This window comes from Peromyscus eremicus, chromosome 8b, assembly GCF_949786415.1.
Source record: "Peromyscus eremicus chromosome 8b, PerEre_H2_v1, whole genome shotgun sequence".
Classification (NCBI taxonomy): Eukaryota; Metazoa; Chordata; class Mammalia; order Rodentia; family Cricetidae; genus Peromyscus; species Peromyscus eremicus.
The window spans coordinates 8,693,248-8,716,019 of NC_081424.1; the positions used below are offsets into that span (position 1 = coordinate 8,693,248).

General features: G+C 46.4%; 1 protein-coding gene across 1 annotated transcript in view; it reads left to right on the forward strand.

Moving 5' to 3' along the window:
- The first annotated feature begins 6,316 nt into the window (after positions 1 to 6,316).
- The window catches only part of Crybg1 (crystallin beta-gamma domain containing 1), a 57,814-nt gene continuing 41,358 nt past the window's right edge, over positions 6,317 to 22,772 (forward strand). Inside the window, exons 1-4 of the mRNA XM_059272450.1 lie at positions 6,317 to 7,788; positions 13,278 to 15,591; positions 19,470 to 19,517; positions 19,600 to 19,718. Of these exons, the coding sequence (XP_059128433.1) occupies positions 7,118 to 7,788; positions 13,278 to 15,591; positions 19,470 to 19,517; positions 19,600 to 19,718 (3,152 nt within the window). The 5' untranslated portion in view covers positions 6,317 to 7,117. The remainder of the gene's footprint in view (positions 7,789 to 13,277; positions 15,592 to 19,469; positions 19,518 to 19,599; positions 19,719 to 22,772) is intronic.

Below are 22,772 nucleotides of genomic sequence, written 5' to 3' on the forward strand. Positions count from 1 at the left end.
TTCTTTGCTATGGAATAAAACTCCACCATGTGAGTGTCCATGCGGTGTATGCTGACTGAGATGCCTTTGGGTGCATGCCCACATGCCCAGGAGTGGTATATTATGATTGCAGCAGTTCATAGCAGCTCTCTTTTCAGTTATTTGCAGATGTCTTTTTGGGAGAGCTCTGGGGACCAAACCCAGGACACTGAGCATGCCAGACAAGAGCTCTATTATTGAGTTGCACCCCCAGCTGGGACTCTGCCTTTGAAAAGAAACTCATCAGAAGAGTGGACATTTAACTCTTCCTAAATGAAAGTGTTTGTATCGGTAGCACCTCTGTTTTGGACATCACTAAGTATGGAAATTAAAGAAAAGAGATATAAACTGAAGGTTCTGTCACTTTTTTAAAAAACAGAATAGTACAACTGATTTTTCACAGTAGGATGTGGTTGTTGTTAGACTCTCATGACATTATTAGAAAAAACATGGAGGAGTAAGTGAGGGAGTGCGTGTCACGTGACTGCAAAGGGGTAGAAGATAGACTCAGAAAGTACAAGAGGAGAAAGTGGCAGAGATGGAGTGGATATTGGAAGGGCCAAGCAATGGATCCAGCAAGCGTTCCAGGCAGGGAGGCTGTGAGCAAAGATGATGGAGAGAGGCCCAAAGGCCTAACATGGTACTGATTACACCTTTTGAATTGGACTACAGATCAAAAGCAGTTGTATGGAACAACTCCATGTGCTGCTCCCTCAGAGGCCTGCCTCCCACTGACCAGCGCATGTCACGGTCTGAAACGGCCTTGGGAGAAATTGCTGTCAAAGCTCAAATGTAACAATAGAGCGTCTTTGTTCTAGCTCTGAACCACTAAAAAGTCACTAACTGTAGTTCCAGGTACTCCAGTGGCTAAGCTCTTGAGCCCAACAAGTTCAAGGTCAACTTTGGCAATACAGTGAAACTCCGCCTCAAAACCAAACAAACAACCCCCCCCCAAAAAAACCCAACCAAACAAATCAACAAAAACCCATTAAAACAAACAAACAAGGACCCTCAGACCCTCATCCCAAAAATGGCTAAATTCTTAAGGCTGAGAACGGGACCGGGATTATATATGATAGAAACAATTAAAGTTAAAATTTGAAAAATATCAGTACTTAATAAGTCTAGTTAGTGAACATTCCATTTCTTTATATTATCTGTGTATATTTAGATTGGGCCACATACATTAGCACAAGCAATATCAAGAAGGAAGAGAACATGATAGGTGATTGACAGGTTAAGTGTCTAATCCAAAGCCAGGTCTGTAATATCTAAGATCCAGATCTGGATCCTTCTTAGATGTAATTTCCTCTCCCTCTGAAACTGTATTGAGATGATAGTCAATGATACACTTAGTGTGGGGAAATGCAGTTTTAATTTTAATTCTGAGGTTGCACTGGACTACTTATCAAGTACAAGGCTAACCAGGGCTGTGATAACCTACATCCAAACCAAATCCAAACAAACAATCAAAAGGGTGAAAGATCTTCCTTGGATTTTTTGTGTATTTTTTTCCCCAACGCAGCGCTCAGAGGTTTTCTGTCCAGCTGTGGACTGTTTCTTTTCTCTCTCCATCCCCCTCCCCCCATCTCTGTTCTTTAGTTAGCTGTCACATGGTTCTAAGATATTTACTTTAAAAATAATCAACAGGGTCTTATTTACCCAAGACTGGCCTCGAACACCGTGTGTAATCAAGGATGACCTTGAACTCCTGATCTTTCTGCCTCTATTTCCCAAGTGCTGGGATGACCAGCATGCACCACTATGTCCACTTTCTATGGCAGTGCTGGGGGTGGGACCCAATGTTTCGTGCATGCTGGGTAAGCCGAGTAACTTCCTTAGCGGTAGGTATTTCTTACTTCTTTTTTTTTTTTTTTTTTTTTTTTTTGGTTTTTCGAGACAGGGTTTCTCTGTGTAGCTTTGCGCCTTTCCTGGAACTCACTTGGTAGCCCAGGCTGGCCTCGAACTCATAGAAATCCGCCTGGCTCTGCCTCCCAAGTGCTGGGATTAAAGGCGTGCGCCACCACCGCCCGGGGTATTTCTTACTTCTACTGAAGGAATTTTCTAACTTTTTTTTTTTTTTTTGCTTTTGATAGTTGAAGACTAAAGTAGTATAAACCTATATTTTGGAGGGCAGTATAGCTCAGAAGCCCTGACCTGTACAGGGCCCTGGATTCGATTCCAGTGGGGCAAGATAAAAAATAAAATAAAAAAATAAAACATTTCTAACCTCTCTATTTTTTAAACCACACAGTAAAGCTATAGATGATAGGCAGACAGATAGACAGATAGATAGACAGACAGACAGACAGACAGAGACAGACAGATAGATAGATATAATCTATTCAGAAAAGAAGTCCTTCACCGGAACAAACGCCAAGCCCCAAAGCATAGGCTCTGAGGGCATCGAACCTGGGAATATCCAGCCTCAGGGCACCCCAGGATCACCCCTAGGTCCATAGGAGAGGAGAGTTGAGGTGGGCATACTCCAAGGGGGCATGAAGCATCCTGATAGGTCCCAGGCCTTTCTCTGCAAACATTCTTCTTCCTGGCAGGGCTAAGGACAAGGTGCAGGGTCTGTGCGCTCCTACCTTAGGTTTAAGACTCTAAACCCTAAGTTCACTCTCTGTCCCTGGTGTTTGGTGCTTCATCTGTCAGGCCATGAGCACCGGTCAGAAACGATCTCCGGCTGTAAAGAAATGTGTAACTTACTTAAGAAAGGAGATGTTCTTCAAAGACTGAGAACTTTATTTAACTGAATGAATGGGGCCTGTGAGCCCTGCTCAGCTGGTCCCTCTCAGATGGCTCCTGGAGTCCCTCCAGAGCTGGTCTCTTTCAGAAATCTTGTCTATAAGAGAGGAGCCTCTGAGATGACTTGAGGACTCCCACACTCCCGTTCATCTGACACACTATGTGTTTCTTACTTCCCAGGAGAAAGCTTAACTTTAAAACAACTTTATTAAGATATAACTTACATATAACAAGTTTAGGAACAAACTCACCTTGGTATTGTTTCATCTTATTCTTTTGAGACACAGCTTCTTATAGACCAGACTGGTCTTGAACCTACTTTTTGTCAAGGATGACCTTGAACTCCTGATTCTCCTGCTCTGTCTCAAGTGCTGGGATTACACATGAGCACACCTTACACTTTTGGCTTTTTTGTTTGTTTTTTTGAGAGAGGGTCTTGCTGTGTGGCCCTGGCTGTCCTAGAAGTCCTTATATAGACCAGTCCGACCAGAACTAGTGGCCATCCGCCTTGTCTCTGCCTCCTGAGTGTTGGCATTCCAAGGGTGCTCCATCACACAGACTTGTCCTCTTGCTTTATTTTCCTGAGTAGCTGGGCAATTTGTATATGATGGCGCAGCCAGTCTATCCATTTTAACTGTACGGCTTGAGGAGCGTTGAAAGCTATGTACATGTGTAACCATCACCACAATCAACAGAGGACCTTTCTGACTACCCTTGAAAGGTTTTCTGGTGATAGTACTGGGGACTGAACATAGAGACTCACACAGGCTAGGCCAGCGGGGTTACTTCCTCACCTCCAGTTAGCATAAGGCTTTGGAGAATTAGCCACATCCTTGCATGTCAAAAGCTTGTCTCTTTTTATTGTTGAGTGCTAATCTGTTGCATAGATGACGTATGTACCACAATTTGTATATCCGGTCACCAGGCGATGAACAACACTTCAAGTGTTTCCAATTTGGGGCTCTTCTGAATGAAGTTGTTATAAAAGTGCTAGTATAAGCAAACCAAAAGTAAAATTCTTGAAAATTCAACAGAACTGTCCAACAAGTAAAAAATAGGCTACTCCTCTGGGGTGTAAGAGAACAAATAGTCGATAATCAGTTGAAGATCAAGTCACTGGCTTTATAAACAGCAACTACAACTAAGATTGAGGGTTGGGGGTTGGGACACTTACACTAAATAAAGAAGGCAGCTGAGGCGGCTTCACAGCCTGGGAAACATGGGTTGCAACATCACTAGGAGGACAGAATGATACATGCAGTAGTTGTTTAATTTTGACAGGGACTGGAATTGGGCCAAAAGACTCAAGCCTGTTTTCCTGTCTACTTTTTCAGAGTATGCTTGATGGCCTGTCCAGGCACGGAAACAAAGGGCTCTATTTTCAGAGTTGGATGGACTTCCCGGGCTAGGCAGCTATGGAGATATATATATATATATATATATATATATATATATATATATATATATATATATATATTTATTTATTAAGGGCTGTTGGAAAGATGAATGTGTAAATCACTTTGTAAGTGTCTAGTACCTAAGCAGGACTCAGTGGGCAGTATTATACTTGGAAATCATGTTTAAAAAAAACTAAAAACCAAATGTTTCTTTAGGAAGCCAGGATGCTTTAGTGTAGTTTTTAAGCCACACCCAGTTCTTCCTCCATTATTTCCATAAGCATGGAGTAACTGGATTAAGCCAAATCTGGGTCGATTTTAGAAGCATATCCCACCAGTCCCAGGAGCTCTGAGTGGCTTCTTCTTTTATCAGTCTCCTCTGTCGCAGCTCTCTGGTGAACCTGTCTGATCTCATCTCAGCCACCCTGGAGCACTGACTGCGGGTCTGGGTCAGGGTAGCCTGGGGTTTTTACCTGGGGCTACTGGGGTTTCCGGGTTCCCTCTGCACATGTGTGTCCTTTGTGGTAGACTAGAAGGGGCCCTAGTTGAACTGGAGGGTATGGGTTTGAATTCTGACTTTATTGGCCCTGCCCCCAGCACATTTTGTTTGGGTCCCAGCCTTTGGACATCTTTTCCCCATCACTGTAGGCAACACATTACCTCACTAGGCTGCAACGGGGTTACACGACACGTAACGCTGCCAGACTGCCCCAACAGATGCGTGTTCACTCTTGATCTCGTGCACTTACTACCCAGGCTTTTTACATTTTCCCACAATCCCCGAACTCCCTTGGCTGCGCTTGTAGCTCAGATGAAAGGATCTGCGTCGACTGCCACAGGAATCCCTCAGTGGAGAATCAGTATCACCCTGAGCTGCCTGCCTCCTCAGGGCTTAGGCTCTCACCTGGGTTTTTAGTTTAAGGGTTGCCTCTTAAGGGACTGTCCTTAGGTAAGAGGTTTGGGTAAGTTGGGCAGATCAGATTCACAAGCTGCTAGGGAGCCAAGAGTGGCTCTCGGCTCCCTCCCCTTTCTAGCCCCACAACCCCCTAACCCACCACTCCTGGTCGGATGCCGGCCCCGTCCTTGCTTTTCATAATCTGCAGCAAGCTGGTTGAGGATTTGCAAATCCGGGTAGAGGATTGTAGCTCCCCCACCCCACCCTGCAGGCGGTGTTAGCCAGGCTAGCTTTCTAGGATCCTCCCTCCGTGGGAGGTACTTGCTGCCTGCCCCTCTCCCTCAGCCCGGGACTCAGATTCCCAGGTGAAGCCCCGGGGTGAGCTGGGAAGGGGCGGGACGGCGCTCTGCCGCCCGCGCAGTTTGAAAGCAGGCACGCGGGCCCCATTGGGTGAGCGCGACCCCGCCGGGCGGGGCCAGGTGCTGCATTCCTGTACCTTGGCTTTGGGTTAAGCCCAGGTGTTTTTCTGATGTTTTCCAGAAAGCCACTGGTTGTTTTTCCTGGCGCCCCTCCCAATCCACCCCCTCCCAGAAAAGAAGGGGAGGTGTTTCTGCAAAAAATTCCTCCCTAAGATAATTGGGGGGGGGGCAGCGAACCGCGGGGCTCCCGAAGTCATGCTTGGTTGCTTTAAATTTGCATTTTTATTAAGGAAGGAGATAAAAAGCTGAAGCCAGTGAGCGCTGGGAATTGTGTACTGTATACATGTGATAATTGGACTCTTCGAATTGAAAACACTTATAACGAAATACTATTCTAAGTAATGTAGCTTCGAAAATGAGTTTAAGAAAAAGAAATTTAGGGCTGGAGAGATGGCTCACCCGTTAAACGCTAGGCTCACAACCAAAAATACAAGAAAATTTAGCCACGCAGATGTGCATGCATGCCTTTAACCCCAGCATCCAGTGGGCAGAAGCAGGCGGGTCTTTGTGAGTTTAAGGCCAGCCTGGTCTACATGATGAGTTCCAGGACAGTCAGTTACGTGGTGAGACCCTATCTCAAATAGTTTTTGTTGTTGTTGCTAGAACATAATAAAGACCAGACAGTCGTGCGCCACCACGCCTAGCTCTACCTTTTTTATTTTCAGTTACACCTGGTCTATTGCCAGGTTGGTTCCCAGCAGTTTTGTAACATACCAAAGGAGAACAAAACAGATTCTCATGTTTTCTCTCCCTGTCCTCTTATTTTCCAGTCCAGAGCACAACCACCAGAAGACAGCAGAAGGAAGCCAGTGTTGGGGAAACTTGGCACTCTTTTTACGGCTGGAAGGAGAAGGAACACCAGGAACGGGTTAGAGAGTCCCACCAAATCCGCCTCTGCCAAACTCCCTGAAACAGAGAGTGAGAAAAATAAGGCTCAGGGCATCCAACCGAAGCCATCCGACGCGGGCGCGGCGGGCTCCGGGCAGGAGGCAGAGGGCCAGCCTGCGGAGAGCTGTGTTCAGACAACCCCCTGCGACGCCGAACTGTCACCTTGCACCAGCAACAGTGTAGGGGTTGTGCAGCAGTGCCACGGCAGTGATTCAGCCCAATTAGAACCTCTGCAGGCAGAGGGAGAGACTTTCCCAAATGCCACCACCGCTGCCAAGGAGCTGCATTCCTCACCAGGGAATTGCTCGGGGCAGGAGAGCGCAGAGACGCCCGCCCGCAGTCCGGGGGAGGACGCGTTGCCAGGCGCTAGCCTCCAACCAGAGACAGCGAGGGGTGTGTCGGGGTCGCCGCCTGAGCAGGACCTCGTGGGAGGACTAGGAGAGGCCCCCGACGGAGCCCCCGGCGTGGATGCCGAAGCGGGCTCTCTGGGGGGCCCCGGGGAAGCGGTTGCGCCAGGTGAGCCTCCCTCCCTGGGCGCAGAGACCGGCCGCACAGCCCGGTCGACGGACCGCGCGCATCCCTCCAAAGTGCTAACATTGGACATCTACTTGAGCAAGACTGAGGTGGCGCAGGTGGACGAGCCGGTCCCGATAGCTCCGGGGACAGACGATTGCGACGATTCGGACGACATGGAGAAGAGGTCAAGCGGCCGCCGATCGGGCCGGCGGAGGAAGTCGCAGAAATCCACGGACTCCCCGGGCGCGGACGCCGTGGCGCCCGAGAGCTCGGCAAAGGACGACGCGGTGTTCGACGACGAGGTGGCGCCAGACGCGGCCGCTGAGAACGGCTCGGCGGAAAGGAAAGTGAAATCGGCACACGCGACTCCCGACGCGGGCGCAGCCTCGGTCACCAGCCCGGAGCCCAAGGCCAGCGCCGGCGCCCGGGGACAGCTCCGAGGGGAGCCGGACCGCGGCAAGCAGCTGCCGCCCGCCTCGTCGCCCACCAAGCGGAGGGGCCGCAGCCGCGTCCCCGAGGCGGTGCCCAGCGGCGGCCCGCGCGCTCCGGCCAAGGAGTCCCCACCCAAGAGGGCGCCAGCCGCGGCGGACGGCGGCGGCGGCGGCGGCGGGGAGGAGGCGGGCCGCGTAGTCCCGCGCGAGCTCACGGTCAGGAGCAGCTCGCTGCTGCCCGAGATCAAGCCCGAGCATAAGAGGGGCCCGCTGCCCCACCACTTCGACGGCCGGGGCGACGGGGGCCGCAGCCGAGAGTCAGGCAGGGGAGCAGGAGTGTCCGACGCCGATGGCCTGAAGCCCAGGAACCATTTCGGCGTGGGCAGGTCGACTGTGACCACTAAAGTGACCCTGTAAGTACCCGCGGAGTCAACCCCTGGGCAGGGGCGCTGCTCAGAGTTGTACGGCTGTCTGTGGTCTGTATGTTTTCCTGCTGAAAACTTTGAAAGAGAGAAGGAGCTGTTTTGCAGAGCTGTGACACACTTGGCAGCCTCCACGGTTAATTCCTGCTTTAATATAAGATCTAAGTTAAATGAATGCAAAAATAGGATATCCCTTGAGGCGCGGTGTTTATATAAACAGCAGCGATAAGACTTAACGGCTTCATTTAGCTAATTATATTCCTTATCCAAAGTGTACAGGGGTATTTCAGGGTAGTCGCAGGGAGCCAGCAGCATTTTGAGTGTGACCCAGTGGCTTTGACAAGGGAGACTTTAAGAGAATTTTTAATAAAAGTTAGTACATTGTTGTCCAAAGTAAGCTTAAAGGAAGTCTCTAATAATTCTCCCTTTTGTGATCTAGGGAAGCTGTTGGTATTTTTGTTTCTGGACTGGAAATAACTTTTCTGTTAGTGAGATGGTCGCTGTTATTGCTAAAATATTACCTAAGTGAAAGGACTCAAAATAATTGACAGTACCTGCGTGCTTTTAAGTTCAGCAATTTCGCAAGTATCTATTGAGTGCCCTTTGTTCTGTGTGCTATGGGGGGGGGGGGGACATGACCCACACCTGTGATTCAGTCTGTTGCCCTCAACATCTTTACGCCCCCCTTGTGGCAGTAGGAAGCACACAAATCAAATAAAGACTGCCCGAGTGCATTTTGCGGTCTTAAGGGTTCTGGAGGTACAAGAAGTCACTGGTTTCCTGGAGGCGCCTGGGCTTGCAGCTTGATAGTAACTGATTTGTGTGGGTAGAACAAGACAGGGAGGGCTCTCTATAGAACTGGTCGTCCCAGCAGGTGAAAATTATTGAGTGCTCAAGTTTTTCCTACATCGATTCACACACTGATCCAAAAAACTGGTCATTTTTTTTTTTAAACTGAACGGTTTCGTTCTATTTGATTTCTTAAAAGGAGTAAGCATTGAAACAGGTCTGTTTGGACACCAGGAGGGAAATGTGCTTAATGAATAACGTAGAGCTACCTCACCGGCTGGCAGCCTGGAGGCCTTTGACATAATCAGCCATTTATTCTGTAACGGTAGTGTCAGGAAAGTAACCTGCGTGAATGATGCCCATTATTTGTGGAAGAGAGTGTGACGGAACACAGAAACCTGCTAAGCCTTGCTGAGAGAAACCCGGCGGGAAGCTCTACCTGTCGTCCAATCAGAAGACAGCAGTGGAAAAACCTGAAAAGTTACACTGTTGAGGGACCCGTAAACAAGTTCAGGAAGGGATCTCACAAAGGAGCTCTTCTCTGGGTCTGTGTCCTATCCGAACTGAGCCAAGTGCCTTTTTTTCTCACTAGTGCATTTTTACGTTGTTTCTTCATCAGTGGTTGTATAAATATCTTTCGTACAGTGCCTAAGTGGAAAATTAAGAATTTGATGTGGTTCTTTGGCCTGTCCGTCTGACGGGGGGCTTTCAGACCCTTTAGTCCTGTTATGGCTGGATTTTAGGCAAAGATGTTGGTAGACTCTGATTTGTTTCTTTGATGGTCTCACCCTGTAGCCCAGGATGGCTCCTAGCTCACCATGTAGCTGAGGCTGGCCTGGAACTCAAGGCCATTCTGCTACTTTACAGGACTAGATGTGAGCCTGGCTTGGGGAGGGTGGAGTCATCTGGTCAAAGAGTTAAAAAAAAAAAAATCAACAACAACAACAACAAAAACCCAAAAGACCCAAATATCACAAATATGACTGAATCCTGTTAGAAAAATGATTTCTTCACATTCTCTAATGGAGCACTGAAATTCTGAAAAAAAGGAATATGTTAAAACAGGGAGGCTCTTCCTTTTATAGCATAGCCTAGGCCCTTTGGACTCCCTCTCACGTCATAATGATGGCATTACAACAGGAATTACAGGAGCCTTCCTTTTAATCAGCCCCAACTGGGTTAATTGCAGTGACTCTTAGTAACACAACTTAATGGTAGAGAGTCTGAGTTGTAAAAGGTGTTTTGATCCTGTGTAAATCTTTAATGAGCAGATCTGCTTCCTACCCTTCAGGGAGCAATGGGCTCACCTGGGGTGCTTTCCACTCACGTCCCCAGATGGGCTTTGATGTCCACTCAGTACTCTTCCTTGTGCTGACTGGCCAGAGTTTTTTTTTTTTTTTTTTTTTTTTAATATTCTGGGTATGTTACCTTTGCTCATTAATTAATTAATTAATACAGCACTCGAAAACCCTGTGTTTCTTCTCGTCTCCCTGGCCCAGACTTCAATCCTGAAGCTTGCTTTTCTGTTTTTGCTTTTTTGAGACAGGGTCTCATATAGCCCAACTCACTCTGGTTGCCAGGGATGACCTTGAACTCCTGATTCTCCTGCCTCCAGATTACAGGCAATGGCCACCAAGTCTGGATTTTATTTGGCTTTTAAATTTAAGATGTGAGCCAGCAATAAGCAAGCCTGGGTATTTAAGGAGATAGTGGAGGAAACAGTACCTAGAGAAATTCATGAACACATATCCAAATCAGGGAGCTAACCTGGGCTTCGCATCCTATCCCTCTGGAGGCTCAGCAGGCCCCACCTTCTTGGGACTCTGAGGTGTGTGATGCCAGTCTGGAGAGCTTGGGATTTCCTTATCTGATAGACCCAATAACTCACTGAACTCTCACCCTCATTCCCCAATACACCCCCCCAGCCCTCCCCAAGTCCCCTACCCTATCCCAACCCCCACCCCAGCGATAAAATGGAAAGCGGCTGAGGGCTCATTCGGGTCGGTCTAGTCCGACCCCTAACGGGGAAGCAGGGTAGTATGGTATGATGTGGTGTCAGAGACAAAGTATGTGACCTCAGGAGGGTCATTCACCTTCTCTGTACCTCAGCCTTCTCGCTTTAGAACAGAGCGTACGAGCCGTACACGGGGTAAACCAAATCAAGTAACTTGTCAAGTGCTTGGCAAGCAGCGGATTTTCCTTTACGACAAACTGACAAGTTCCTCTGTCTGCCCCGAGGAGCACATATAAAATGGTTCATAAAACAGAAAAATGGGGATGATTTTGACTGACAGCAGCCGTGGGGAGCCTCCTGGGTCTGCAGCCTCTCTTAGCCCTAGAGTAAACCAAAAATTCCCTTAACCATAAGTTTCGGGTGAAATAAAAATAACCCTATTCTTAATCATTTAGGTGTTTTGTGTTACCTTTAAGTTACAGATACAAAAGAGAATAGGCCAGAGATGTGAAATAAATTGGCTATGTTCACATGGATATTAGTGTGAGAGCCAGGGCTGGGGCTAGGGCCAACAAATGCCTGCAGAACACATTTTGTTTCTATGAAAGAACACATTGTGTACATCCAAAGGCATTATTTACAGTAATAAGTCATTAGAACTAAGAAATGTGAGTGACAGGAGAGACTGCCTTAGAGTAAACAAGTTATGGTATAGCCATATGATGGAATTATACAGACATTAAAAAGCTTTTCAAGGAAAAAATGTCAAGGACCTGTAAGTTCTGATGGTAACTCATCTTTTTTTCTTAGCAAGAGGCAAGCTGCCAAGCCTCTTGAACACGGCAGTTTCCATTCAAGTAAAATATTTATGCATATGAAGCCGCTGGGAATGAGGCAGAATGTGGACAGCAGGTTTATGAATGATTAAAAACACTTTCCAGGTCAGGAGAGACAGCTCAGAGACAGAGTAAGGAGCTGAGTTCCACTCCCCAAGACCCATGTAAAAGCTGGTCACGGGAGTGTGTCTATAATCCCAGCACTCCTGTATCCAGATGGAAGCCAAGAAAATGCCTGGCAGCTCCCTGGCCTGAGAGCATGGTGTATGCAGTGGTGAACATCCAGAGGCTTTACTCAACAAGGTAGAGGGGTGACACCCATGGTTGTCCTCTGAATCACACAGACACACACACACACACACACACACACACATATACACACACACATACATATATACAATACAAATTTCAGATAGTAGACACATCATACATTAGAAAAATTTTAACGGGATGGATGGCAGGAACAAAATGTCCTAAGAGGCAATGCTAGATGAATATGTTTTATTCTTTTTTTTTTTTTAAGATTTTATTTATTATATATACAGTGTTCTGTCTGCATGTATTCCTGCATGCCAGAAGAGGGCACCAGATCTCATTACAGATGGTTGTGAGCCACCATGTGGTTGGTTGCTGGGTATTGAACTCAGGACCTCTGGAAGAGCAGCCAGTGCTCTTAACTGCTGAGCCATCTCTCCAGCCTTGAATATGTTTTATAATCTACCTTTTAAAGTAGTTTTTTAACAGCAGCTTAGTGGGCTTCTGTTTTTTCTTTTTCTTTTTAAACTTTTAATTTTTTTTTTTTTTTTTTTGAGACAGGGTTTCTCTGTGTAGCTTTGAGCCTTTCCTGGAACTCCCTCTGTAGTCCAGGCTGGCCTTGAACTCACAGAGATCCGCCTGCCTCTGCCTCCCAAGTGCTGGGATTAAAGTCGTGTGCCACCACCACCCAGCTAAAATTTTAATTTAATTTGATGTGTATGGGTGTTTTACCTATATGTGTTTACATGCATGCAATGCCCACAGAGGCCAGAAGAGGGTGATGGATTTCCCCAGAAACTGGAGTTATAATTTTTTTTTTTAAAGATTTATTTATTTACTTTGTATACAGCATGTATGACCAGAAGAGGGCACCAGATCTCATTACAGATGGTTGTGAGCCACCATGTGGTTGCTGGGAATTGAACTCAGGACCTCTGGAAGAGCAGCCAGTGCTCTTAACCTCTGAGCCATCTCTCCAGCCCTATAATTGTTTTTGAGTTGTCTTGTGGGTGCTGGGAATCAAACTCAGTTAAGAGTCAGTGCTCTTAACCGCTGAACGATCTCTTCTCTCCTCTCCCCAAGATAGTTTTTAAAAAATTATGGGATGATTTGGCCTCGCGGCTCATGCCTATAATCCCAGGATTTGGGAAGTAGAGGTGGGAAGATCAAGAATTCAAGGTTATCTTCAGCCAAGCAGTGAGCTCGAGGCCTGCCTAAACCACATGACACCTTGTCCCAAAAAAAACTAAAGGTGAATAAAGCATTACAATAAAATAAAAATGCATAATTGATATCTGGGAAACTCATCTGCATATTTAAAATATGGGAATGTATTAAATATTTAAATTTGTTTTAAAGTTTTTTATACCTTGTAATGTCTTCCAATTCTAGTGCCCATCACTGTGAATACATATTAATACTTGGTAAGTTAATAGCTTCTTAGACAGATAAATAATCTCTTCTGTCATATGCAGGTAAGAGAGCCCTTAAAATACTTCCTAGTATTTGTAGGATTGTTTAGGAAGTGTCATGGAAAAGCAAATCTGCACCTGGAGGATACAGACTTTGCAGTCTTTTGTGAGCTGGTTTATATGTTCACGTAACACCAGGCTGGCGGCTAACTGTTATTGCTTTTTTTCTTGCAGCCCTGCTAGACCCAAACATGTGGAACTAAATCTGAAAACCCTGAAGAATCCCGACAGTTTGGGAAATGAGCACAGTCCGTTTAGCCAGCCGGTTCATAAAGGAAACACTGCCAACAAAATCTCCTTATTTGAAAACAAGCGGGCTAACAGTAGCCCCAGACACCCCGACATCCGCAGCACAAGGAACAATCCTCCCTCTAATAAGACATTTGTTGGGAGGGCTAAGCTAAACCTAGCCAAGAAAGCCAAAGAAATGGAGCAACCTGAAAAGAAAGCCTTGTCACCCAGCCACCAGAATGGCCTGGTGGCCAAGGAATCATCCGCAGAAGCCAAAGGCACGGAAGTCCCTAGCTCCGGAGAAGACCTTCTTCCAGCCACCAGAGGAGGGGGAGGAGAGCCCACCGAGAATCAGGTCCTCTGCCCTGAGCCTGATCAAAGTGGTAAGGCAGATGTACAAACAGATGCTGCCTGTCCTTCACAGCCAGTACCCACTGCCATGGTTCCTGTGACAGACTCTGAGCTCTCAGGAGAGGACCACTCAGAGGCTGCTGACAGCAAAAACCATGTATTTGACAATATGAGTAGTACTGCACAGGACATCCCTGCCGTTCTTAATGCCACAGAGCCTCCTCCAAAGCCACAGGGTGCATTTTCTGACTCACAGCCTGCATCTGAGTCATCTGGGGAGTCTTCTTGCCTGCCTTCTGCTCCCATTCCTGAGGACACTCTCCAAGATGGCTGCGTTCAAGTTCCCACATGCAGTTTTCCATGCGCTGATCTAAAAGTGTCAGAGAACCACCATGAATGTGATGTGCCAGTGTCTCCTCACACTGAGAAAATGCCAGTCTCCAAACTTGGAGCGGGAGAAGCCAGCCCCACTTCATCCCCAGAGCACAGCCCAGAAGCTGTGGGGAATGAGTGTCCATCCAAGGTCCTCGTCCAGGTCCGGTCCTTTGTGCTTCCTGTGGAGAGTCCTCAGGATGTGAGCCCTCAGGTCACCTCAGAAAGCTCTGAAGTTAGAGAGGTGCATCTGCCCAGTTGTCACAATCATGAGTTTGAAGTGGTTTCTGTGGCCCCTTGTTCTCCCGAGCAAGGGGATGTACCCGGCACATCACCTGCGCACACCCATCGCCGAGAGGAGCGTGCGGCACAGCCTGGCCCACACATCATAGAGCCAGGACCTGTCCAAACTCAGAGTCAGAGCAGTGGGACTACCCTGACAGCCGAGTTCAGCCCCATCCACTCTCCCAGCAGCAAAAGTCATTCAGAAAGTCCCCAAAGGCCAGGCCAAAATGTCACCAGCCGGAATACCCCTACCAGTCTTTTGAACGTTTCTGCTAGTAGTGACGATAGTGTCTTTGATTCTTCTTCTGATATGGAAAAATTCACTGAAATTATCAAAAATATGGACAGCACAGTATGTGTGCCCCAGAAAAAAAAGAAGGCCAGGATCCCAAACTCCCCAGCCCCTCATTTCGCCATGCCTCCGATTCACGAGGACAGTTTGGAAAAGGTGTTTGATCCCAACGTGTTCACCATTGGCTTGGGCAAAAAGAAGGAGAGCCAACCAGAGCTGTCCCCGGCTTTGCACTTGATGCCGAACCACGATCCCTTATCCAAACTGAGAGCGAAGCGTGCCTCCACCGAGCAGAGTGCCCTCTTCAAGTCCTTGCACACTAACACTAATGGGAAGAGTGAGCCTCAGACCGCTTCAGACGTGAATGACAAAGAGAACAGGGACATCACCAACCTTGGAGTTAAGCGGTCGAGGCTAGAAAAAAGCACGCTGTTCTCAAGCATGCTTTCTTCTCTGCCACAAGACAAAATCTTTTCTCCCTCTGTGACGTCAGTCAACACCATGACCACATCTTTTAGCACTTCCCAGAACAGCTCTGTACCTCAGTCTTCAGCGGCACAGCCCAGGAAGGAGGGAGACCCGCCCTGTGGCTCAGACAAAGAGCAACCACATCTTGCACCCCACAACTTCTTAAAGGTCTTCAATTTCAACTCATCAAATACATCTCATCCGCGTTTGAAAAGTCCAAGCCCCATGGAAAAGTACCCACAGAGAGAGGAGACCAAGGAAGACCTGAATTCTCGGAGCAACCTACTACCCTTGCCAGAGAACAAACGTTCTGACTTACCCAAGCTGAAGAGCAGTGATGACGTGGAAAAGCCTAACCTTATGGAGAATGTTCTTAAGTCAAACATGCCGAACATTGGGGCCACTGACATGGACGTCTTGGGCCTTTTCAAACCCAGCCGGTATGACCCAGGCCTTACTTTTTCTGGAATGTCATTAGCAGATCCCATGGTAAGTACCAACTGTTACTTAGTTGGTGGTTCTAAGCCCAGGAGGCAGCGAGGGGCTTGGGCTGTGGTTTATAGGTGGTTGTTTGTGTGCAATAGTTTCCTATTTGTTCACCATGTACTTGTGTTTTATTTATTTTTGTTGGTGGTAGTTTTTTGTTGTTTTGTTTTGTTTTTGAGACAGGGTTTCTTTGTGTAGGCTCTCTTGGAACTATCTCTGTAGACCAGGCTGGTCTCAAACTCACAGAGATCCTACCTGCTTCTGCTTCCCAGTGCTGGGATTAAAGGAGTGCACCACCATCACGCAGCTTTTTTTTTCTTCACCAAATACTTTTAAATCTGTATACGAGGAACTCCGAGGTACCAAGAAAGAAAAGACACCCTCACCCTGAGACATTTGTGGTCCAGCAGGGAGAATAAGTTATGTGTTTCAAGGCATTTGTGAACGTCTATGTCATACTATAAGAAGTATAGAAAAGATGTTTTGAGAGTACAGAGACCTAGGAGACCCATTTTCTTCTCTGTAAAACACTCAGTGCTATATTTAGAATTTTGAAGATGTGTGAAACAACTTCCTCTATTTGCAAAGGCCCCACCCAGCCAAAGGATGTCCCCTTCTCCTTCCTCCTGTGCTGTGGGGTTTCACTCATTCCTCCACAAGCATCCTTGCTCATCCTGGGTAGTTGGGAAAGTACCTAATGGAACCTCACGTTTGGAGCATAAAGTTTGGTTTGCATGGATCCTTTCCCTCGGTGTAACAGAGGGAACTGCCATATACAACTTGGATTCTTCCTCTCTGATCTGCTGGTTTTCTCTTTGCTGGTGCTGAAGACCGAACCCAGGGCCTTCTGTGCTAAGCACACTACTGCTGCTGAGCCTCTCTCCAGACCGGGAGTTGTGTTCATGCTAACTTGTGCCCTTCTGCTTCCAAGCTTGCTATTTAAGTTGAAGGGGATTGTGCATGCAACTTGCTTTGCAGTGGCCCAGCTGCCAGGCAAGTGGAGACGTGACCATAGGAAAGACCTGGCCCTCTCTTTCACCTGAGCAGGGCACTGTCGCAGCAGTGAGTGCTGTAATCCCATCATGGACTGTGATTTTGGAGGCGTTTTCAAAATAATATAGTTGGCTAGTTGTGATGAAGCATGTCTGCCATTACAGCACTCAGGAGGCTGAGGCAGGAAAGTTCAGAGGCCTGCCTGAACTATATAACTATATAGCAAGACTCTGTCTAACACACACACACACACACACACACACACACACACACACACACACACACACGTTTTCAGCAGTACTACATGCAGATCTTTTTTCATGGATTTTGTAAACTAATAGGTTTCAAGCTTTTGTAGTCCTAGAACCCACTTTCTTTTAAAGATTGAGAACTCCAAAGAGCTTTTGTTGATTTGGGCAATGTGTCTGTATTAGAACTTGGTCCTGGGAATGCAAACCACCAGAAAACAGACACGCAGGTCCCGTAGCCTTCAGAGTGAAGACATGCCTCACGGAGAAAAGGGCCAGAAAGGGCAGATAACCTTTTGTTGCTATGAAAATAGCTTTGAACTCATGGGGTGCCATGAAAGCTTCTTGGGGACAAACCTCCCCGTCTCCCCTACTCCCACTTCCCCTGACCCCCAGCACTGGGAACGAGTCCAGAGCTATACACGTGCCTATGAAGCTCTCCAGCCTCCTGTTTACTTACAGTCTCACTAACTTACCCAGGCTGGCCTTGAACATGTGTTCTTTCTGCTCCAGCCTTTGGATATAGACATATAGGCCTAGTCTCCTGGGGTGTTTTCATCACCCTTTGACAATCAACCTGTACCACATAGAAATCCTAAAAGTTTTCTAAAAAAAAAAAAAAAAAAAAACAACAACAAAAAAAGACCCCCAAAACCCAGTGTCTCTCAGGCACAAAATTTCTGCCAGTCCATTTCCCATTCATTATGCCATTGTTCCTGTTAATTATTCTTAGATCATTTATTATTTGGCTGTAACTCGACAGAACCTGATTTTTAAAAATAGTTTTTCTCAGGCTGGAGAGATTGCTCAATTGTTAAAACTGTTGCTTTGCAAGCAGCAGGTATGAGGACTGGTTGGTCCACAGAACCCATGTAAATGGTGTGTGTGTGTGTGTGTGTGTGTGTGTATGTGTGTGTGTATGTGCATGTGTATGTGTGCATGCATGTGTGCGTTTTCATGACCCACCTGTAATTCCAGTGCTGGGAAGGGCAGAAACAAGGTCCCCAGAGCAAGCCTGTTAGCTAGACTAGTCCTATTGGTGAGCTGTGGATTCAGTTGAGATGCCTAGCCTCACACACATGCACATCACACACGTGAAACAGGAAAAGTAGTTTCTCTCCGAAGTCAAGTCAGACAGCATGAAAGAAGAAACAGTTTTAATGACTTCTAGGCTTTTTATAATTTTTTCTAAAATGTCTTTCTTCAGGTCTTAGGCTTTGCTGGTTGTAGTTTATATTTAATGTATTTCTTGGCTTTTGTTTTAGATTTTAGGTCTTTCCTTCAGTTTACTGACTTCTCCTGTGTGCACACAGCAAATCAGCGCATCCTGTTTTCTTTCCAATAATCCACACGGGGCGGGAGGGAGGCGGGGCTTGCTCAGACCTTGTGGTCATAGTCCATTGGTGTGAGGCAAGAGGATGCGATCAAAGGCAGACCTCAGGATTGGCATCCTGTTCAGCCGGGAAGTAGCCCATGTTTTGTAATATTTTTACATGTATAATTATTATTTTTATTATCTTGCACGTTACGGGTTTTACTGGTCTTGCCAGGTGATCTTGAAAATGATTACTTCTGAAGCCGTATAAAAAGGTACTTTGTCCATCAAAAAAGGGGAGATTAAAAATACCATGTGCAGGACTGATGAGGTGGCTCAGTGGTTAAGGGCACTAGTTGCTGTTGCAGAGGACCTGAGTTCAATTCCCTGCAAATGCCTGGTGGCTCCCAACCATCAGTAACTACAGTTCCAGGGGAGCCAACACCCTCTTCTGACTTCCATGGACACGTGTCACACATACGTACATGCAGGAAAAAAAACCATTCATACACAAAATAAATAAATCTTTTTTAAAAAGTACCATATGCCATGTACATTGTGAAATATATTATACCTCCTCTTTTTTCCTTTTTCTTTTGCTGTCCTGGGGATTGAACCCACAGCCTTGCATATGCTAGGTGAGTGTTGTACCACTGTGCCACAGCCCTGGCCCACTTTTTACTTTTTTGTTTCGATATAAAAATGTCTTGCTAAATAAGCACTTTGTAGCCTAGGCGGTCCTTGGGTTTGTGATCCTCCTGCCTCATCCTTTCCCATAGCTTCAATAGCTGGAAAGTGCTCCTGGGCCTTGCCATGCACACTTTCGTTTAGACTCGTACTTGTCACATGATGGAGAAGTTACTGTGGCAACACACTATTTATAGATCTAAGGAGGGTGTGCATACGAACACATCAGATCCACTTCTTTCTAAATAAATGACTAATGTAGTCCATTTCTTTCTTTGTTCTTCTTCTTTTTAATTTGAGGTTACTCCGATTCTTTGAAGAGAACCTGGTTAGTTATTTGGTGAACTGATGTAAAGCATAGTTCTGACTTTTGGGCCCTGAATTTTCTGGTATTGGTGGAAATACTCTAGACATTTTAATGAGTAGAAGCTAGAATGGCAAATTCATTTGGAAAATCTTGTAATTTAATCATGTAAATTCAGAGGGAACACTAACATAACGAGTGTAAAGCAAGGTATACTTCAGTGCTGACAAACGGTGAAATAAATATGTTCTGACTAAAAGGCGCTCAGGCGGAGAAGGACAGCTCCCCTGTAATGCTGTAATTGTTTATTGTATTTTCATTCCTCTGATTGCAGACTCTTAGAGGAGGTGTGCATAATAAACTCAATCCACGGCCTGGGAAGGTAAGGTTACTTCAGTTTCTGGTCCAGGTTCTCTCTCGTCTGATGAAGGGACAAAAATGCTTCAACTTTCTTTTCCTTGCAGATTGTGATATTCAGTGAGCCTGATGTCTCTGAGGAGTGCATAGAGGTGTTCCGGGACATGGAGGACTGCAGCTCTTGGCGCCTCTCCCCAGTGATACTTGTGAAAGTTGTCAGAGGATGGTAAGAATGCACTGCAGGTGAAGCTTACAGGGCTGTTAGTCCACTGCAGTGCAGTTTACAGGGGTGTCAGTCCACTGCAGGTACAGCTTACAGGGGTGTTAGGGTCCACTGCAGATGCAGCTTACAGGGGTGTTAGTCCACTGCAGGTGCAGCTTACAGGGATGTTAGGGTCCACTGCAGGTGCAGCTTACTGGGGTGTTAGGGTCCACTGCAGATGCAGCTTACAGGGGTGTTAGGGTCCACTGCAGGTACAGCTTACAGGGGTGTTAGGGTCTACTGCAGGGGCAGTTTACAGGGGTGTTAGGGTCCACTGCAGGGGCAGCTTACAGGGGTGTTAGGGTCCACTGCAGGTACAGCTTACAGGGATGTTAGGGTCCACTGCAGATGCAGCTTACAGGGGTGTTAGTCCACTGCAGGTGCAGCTTACAGGGGTGTTAGGGTTCACTGCAGGTACAGCTTATAGGGGTGTTAGTCCACTGCAGGTGCAGCTTACAGGGGTGTTAGTCCACTGCAGGTGCAGCTTACAGGGTTGTTAGTCCACTGCAGGTGCAGCTTACAGGGGTGTTAGGGTCCACTGCAGGGGCAGTTTACAGGGGTGTTAGGGTCCACTGCAGGGGCAGCTTACAGGGGTGTTAGGGTCCACTGCAGGGGCAGTTTACAGGGGTGTTAGTCCACTGCAGGTGCAGCTTACCACAGGAGTTGGCTTTCTTAATTACTATTTGGACCTCACTGCTTACTTATGAGTGAGTCTTTATCAGCATAATTGACTTAACATGCCGTTGGTGGTAAGATAAAGAACGAGTGTCTAACACATGGCTTTGATTATAAAAGTGATGTGTGTTCATGGTAGAGAAATCAGAAAAATACAGTAGAGCAAACTTACTTTCCCCATATATCTCCACATAACATTGCTTCAGATACATTGGGGCCCGTCATATGATTTTGACTCATGAGTATCTAATGAGGTTGGTAAGAATTGCATTTGGGGGCTGGAGCAATGGCTTAGTAGTGAGGATACTCTCAGCTCTTCTAGAAGACCTGGGTTTGGTTCCCAGCACCCACATGTTGGCTCAACACTGTAACTCCAGTTCCATGAGATCCAGCATTCTCTCCTGGCCTCTTCAGGTACTTACTGCATGCACACAGTGCCCAGACATACTTGCAGGCAAAACACAACACAAAATCCAAACATGTAAAAATAAGTAAAACTTTTTTTAAACCTGTTAAAAACCTCCAAGCAGAGCCAGATGTGGTGGCTCATGTCTATAATCCCAGCACTCAGGAAGCTAAAAGGAAGTTGCTCTGAGTCCCCAGCCAGCTTGGTCTTACGTATCAAGACCCAGACTCAAACTTGCACACACATGCAGGCATGCACTCACATACTGGTCACAAAGCTGGCAAGCTAGTTCAGTGGGTAGAGGTGCTTGCCCCAAAGCTTGGTGAGTTGAGTTCTATTCCTAGGACTTACATGATGCTGGAAGAGAACGGATTCCCACAAGTGCCCTCTGATCTCTACTTGAGAGTCACAGTTCATGTGCACAGGCACATACAAACAAACAAATTTAAAATATTGAGACAAGATCTCACTGTGTACACCAGAGTAGCCTTAAATTCACAGAGACTGATCTGCCTGTCTTTGCTTCCCAAGTGCTGGGATTAAAGGCATACACCACCACACCCAGGCAATAATTAAAAAATAAAATAAACCAAACACTGGGGAGACAGAGGCAGGCAGATCTCTGAATTCAAGGCCACGCTGGTCTACAGAGTGAGTTCCAGGATAGCCAGGGCTACACAGAGAAACCCTGTCTTGAAAAACCAAAATACAAGCCAAACAAATTTATAGGAAAAGATAAATAAATTTCTGACAGTTCAGTGTTGAAGTAATCTAAATTTTTTTTTTAAAGATTTATTTATTTATTATGTATACAGTGAGTGTTCAGCCTGCAGGCCAGAAGAGGGCACCAAATCTCACTGTAGATGGTTGTGAGCCACCATGTGGTTGCTGGGAATTGAACTCAGGTCCTCTGGAAGAGCAGCCAGTGCTCTTAACCTCTGAGCCATCTCTCCAGCCCGTAATCTAAATTTTTAAGAGATTGAAAATGTAAATACTTTGGCAGTTTCTTTCTTTCTTTCTTCTTTTTTTTCTATTGGTTTTTCAAGACAAGGTTTCTCTGTGTAGCCCTGGCTGTCCTGAAGCTCTGTAGACCAGGCTAGCCTTAAACTCAGATCTACCTGTCTCTGCCTCCTAAGTGCTGGGATTAAAGGTGTGCGCCACCAGTACCTGGCTACTTTGACAGTTTCTAACTTGAGTTGTTTCTCAGAAATGCACAGGAAGTTGAGTAAAGAAAACTACAAACAAAACCAGAATACCTTGTTTATCTCCACTGTGCACACTGGGCTGAGGTCAAGATGGCAGGCATTAAACTTGAGTCATTTGAGGACTGACCTCACACATGCGGGACAAGGCAAGCACTTGACCACGGAGCTGTGTCCCCAGCCACCTTTTTACATTTTGAAGCATCATTTTGCCAAGTTACCAGCCTGCCCTTGGATTCACTGGGAAGCCCCAGGTGGCTCCTCTGTGGTCCTTACCTAGAGTATACCACCAGACCCAGCTGTGACCTAAAAAGTTGTGCTTTTTAAAATCTCCATCTGACTAGTTATGCAACAGCTTTTCTAACAAGACATTTAATATTTGAGTATGTTTCTAAATAGTGAACATATTCACTAGAAAAGTTAAATGTCCTTTCATTATCAAATTGGAAAACTGAAAATTATGCTGAAAACAAAGTTTGTAAGACAGTTTTGTTTGTAGTAGGAGAGTTACTGTCTCCTTTGCAACCTTTTTTGTTGTTTTGATGATTTTTTTTTTTTTTTCCGAGACAGGGTTTCTCTGTGTTGTTTTGGTGCCTGTCCTGGATCTCACTCTGTAGACCAGGCTGGCCTCGAACTCACAGAGATCCACTGGCTCTGCCTCCCGAGTGCTGGGATTAAAGGTGTGCACCGCCTGGCTGATGATTTATTTTTAATTATATGTATGTGTGGGCGTTT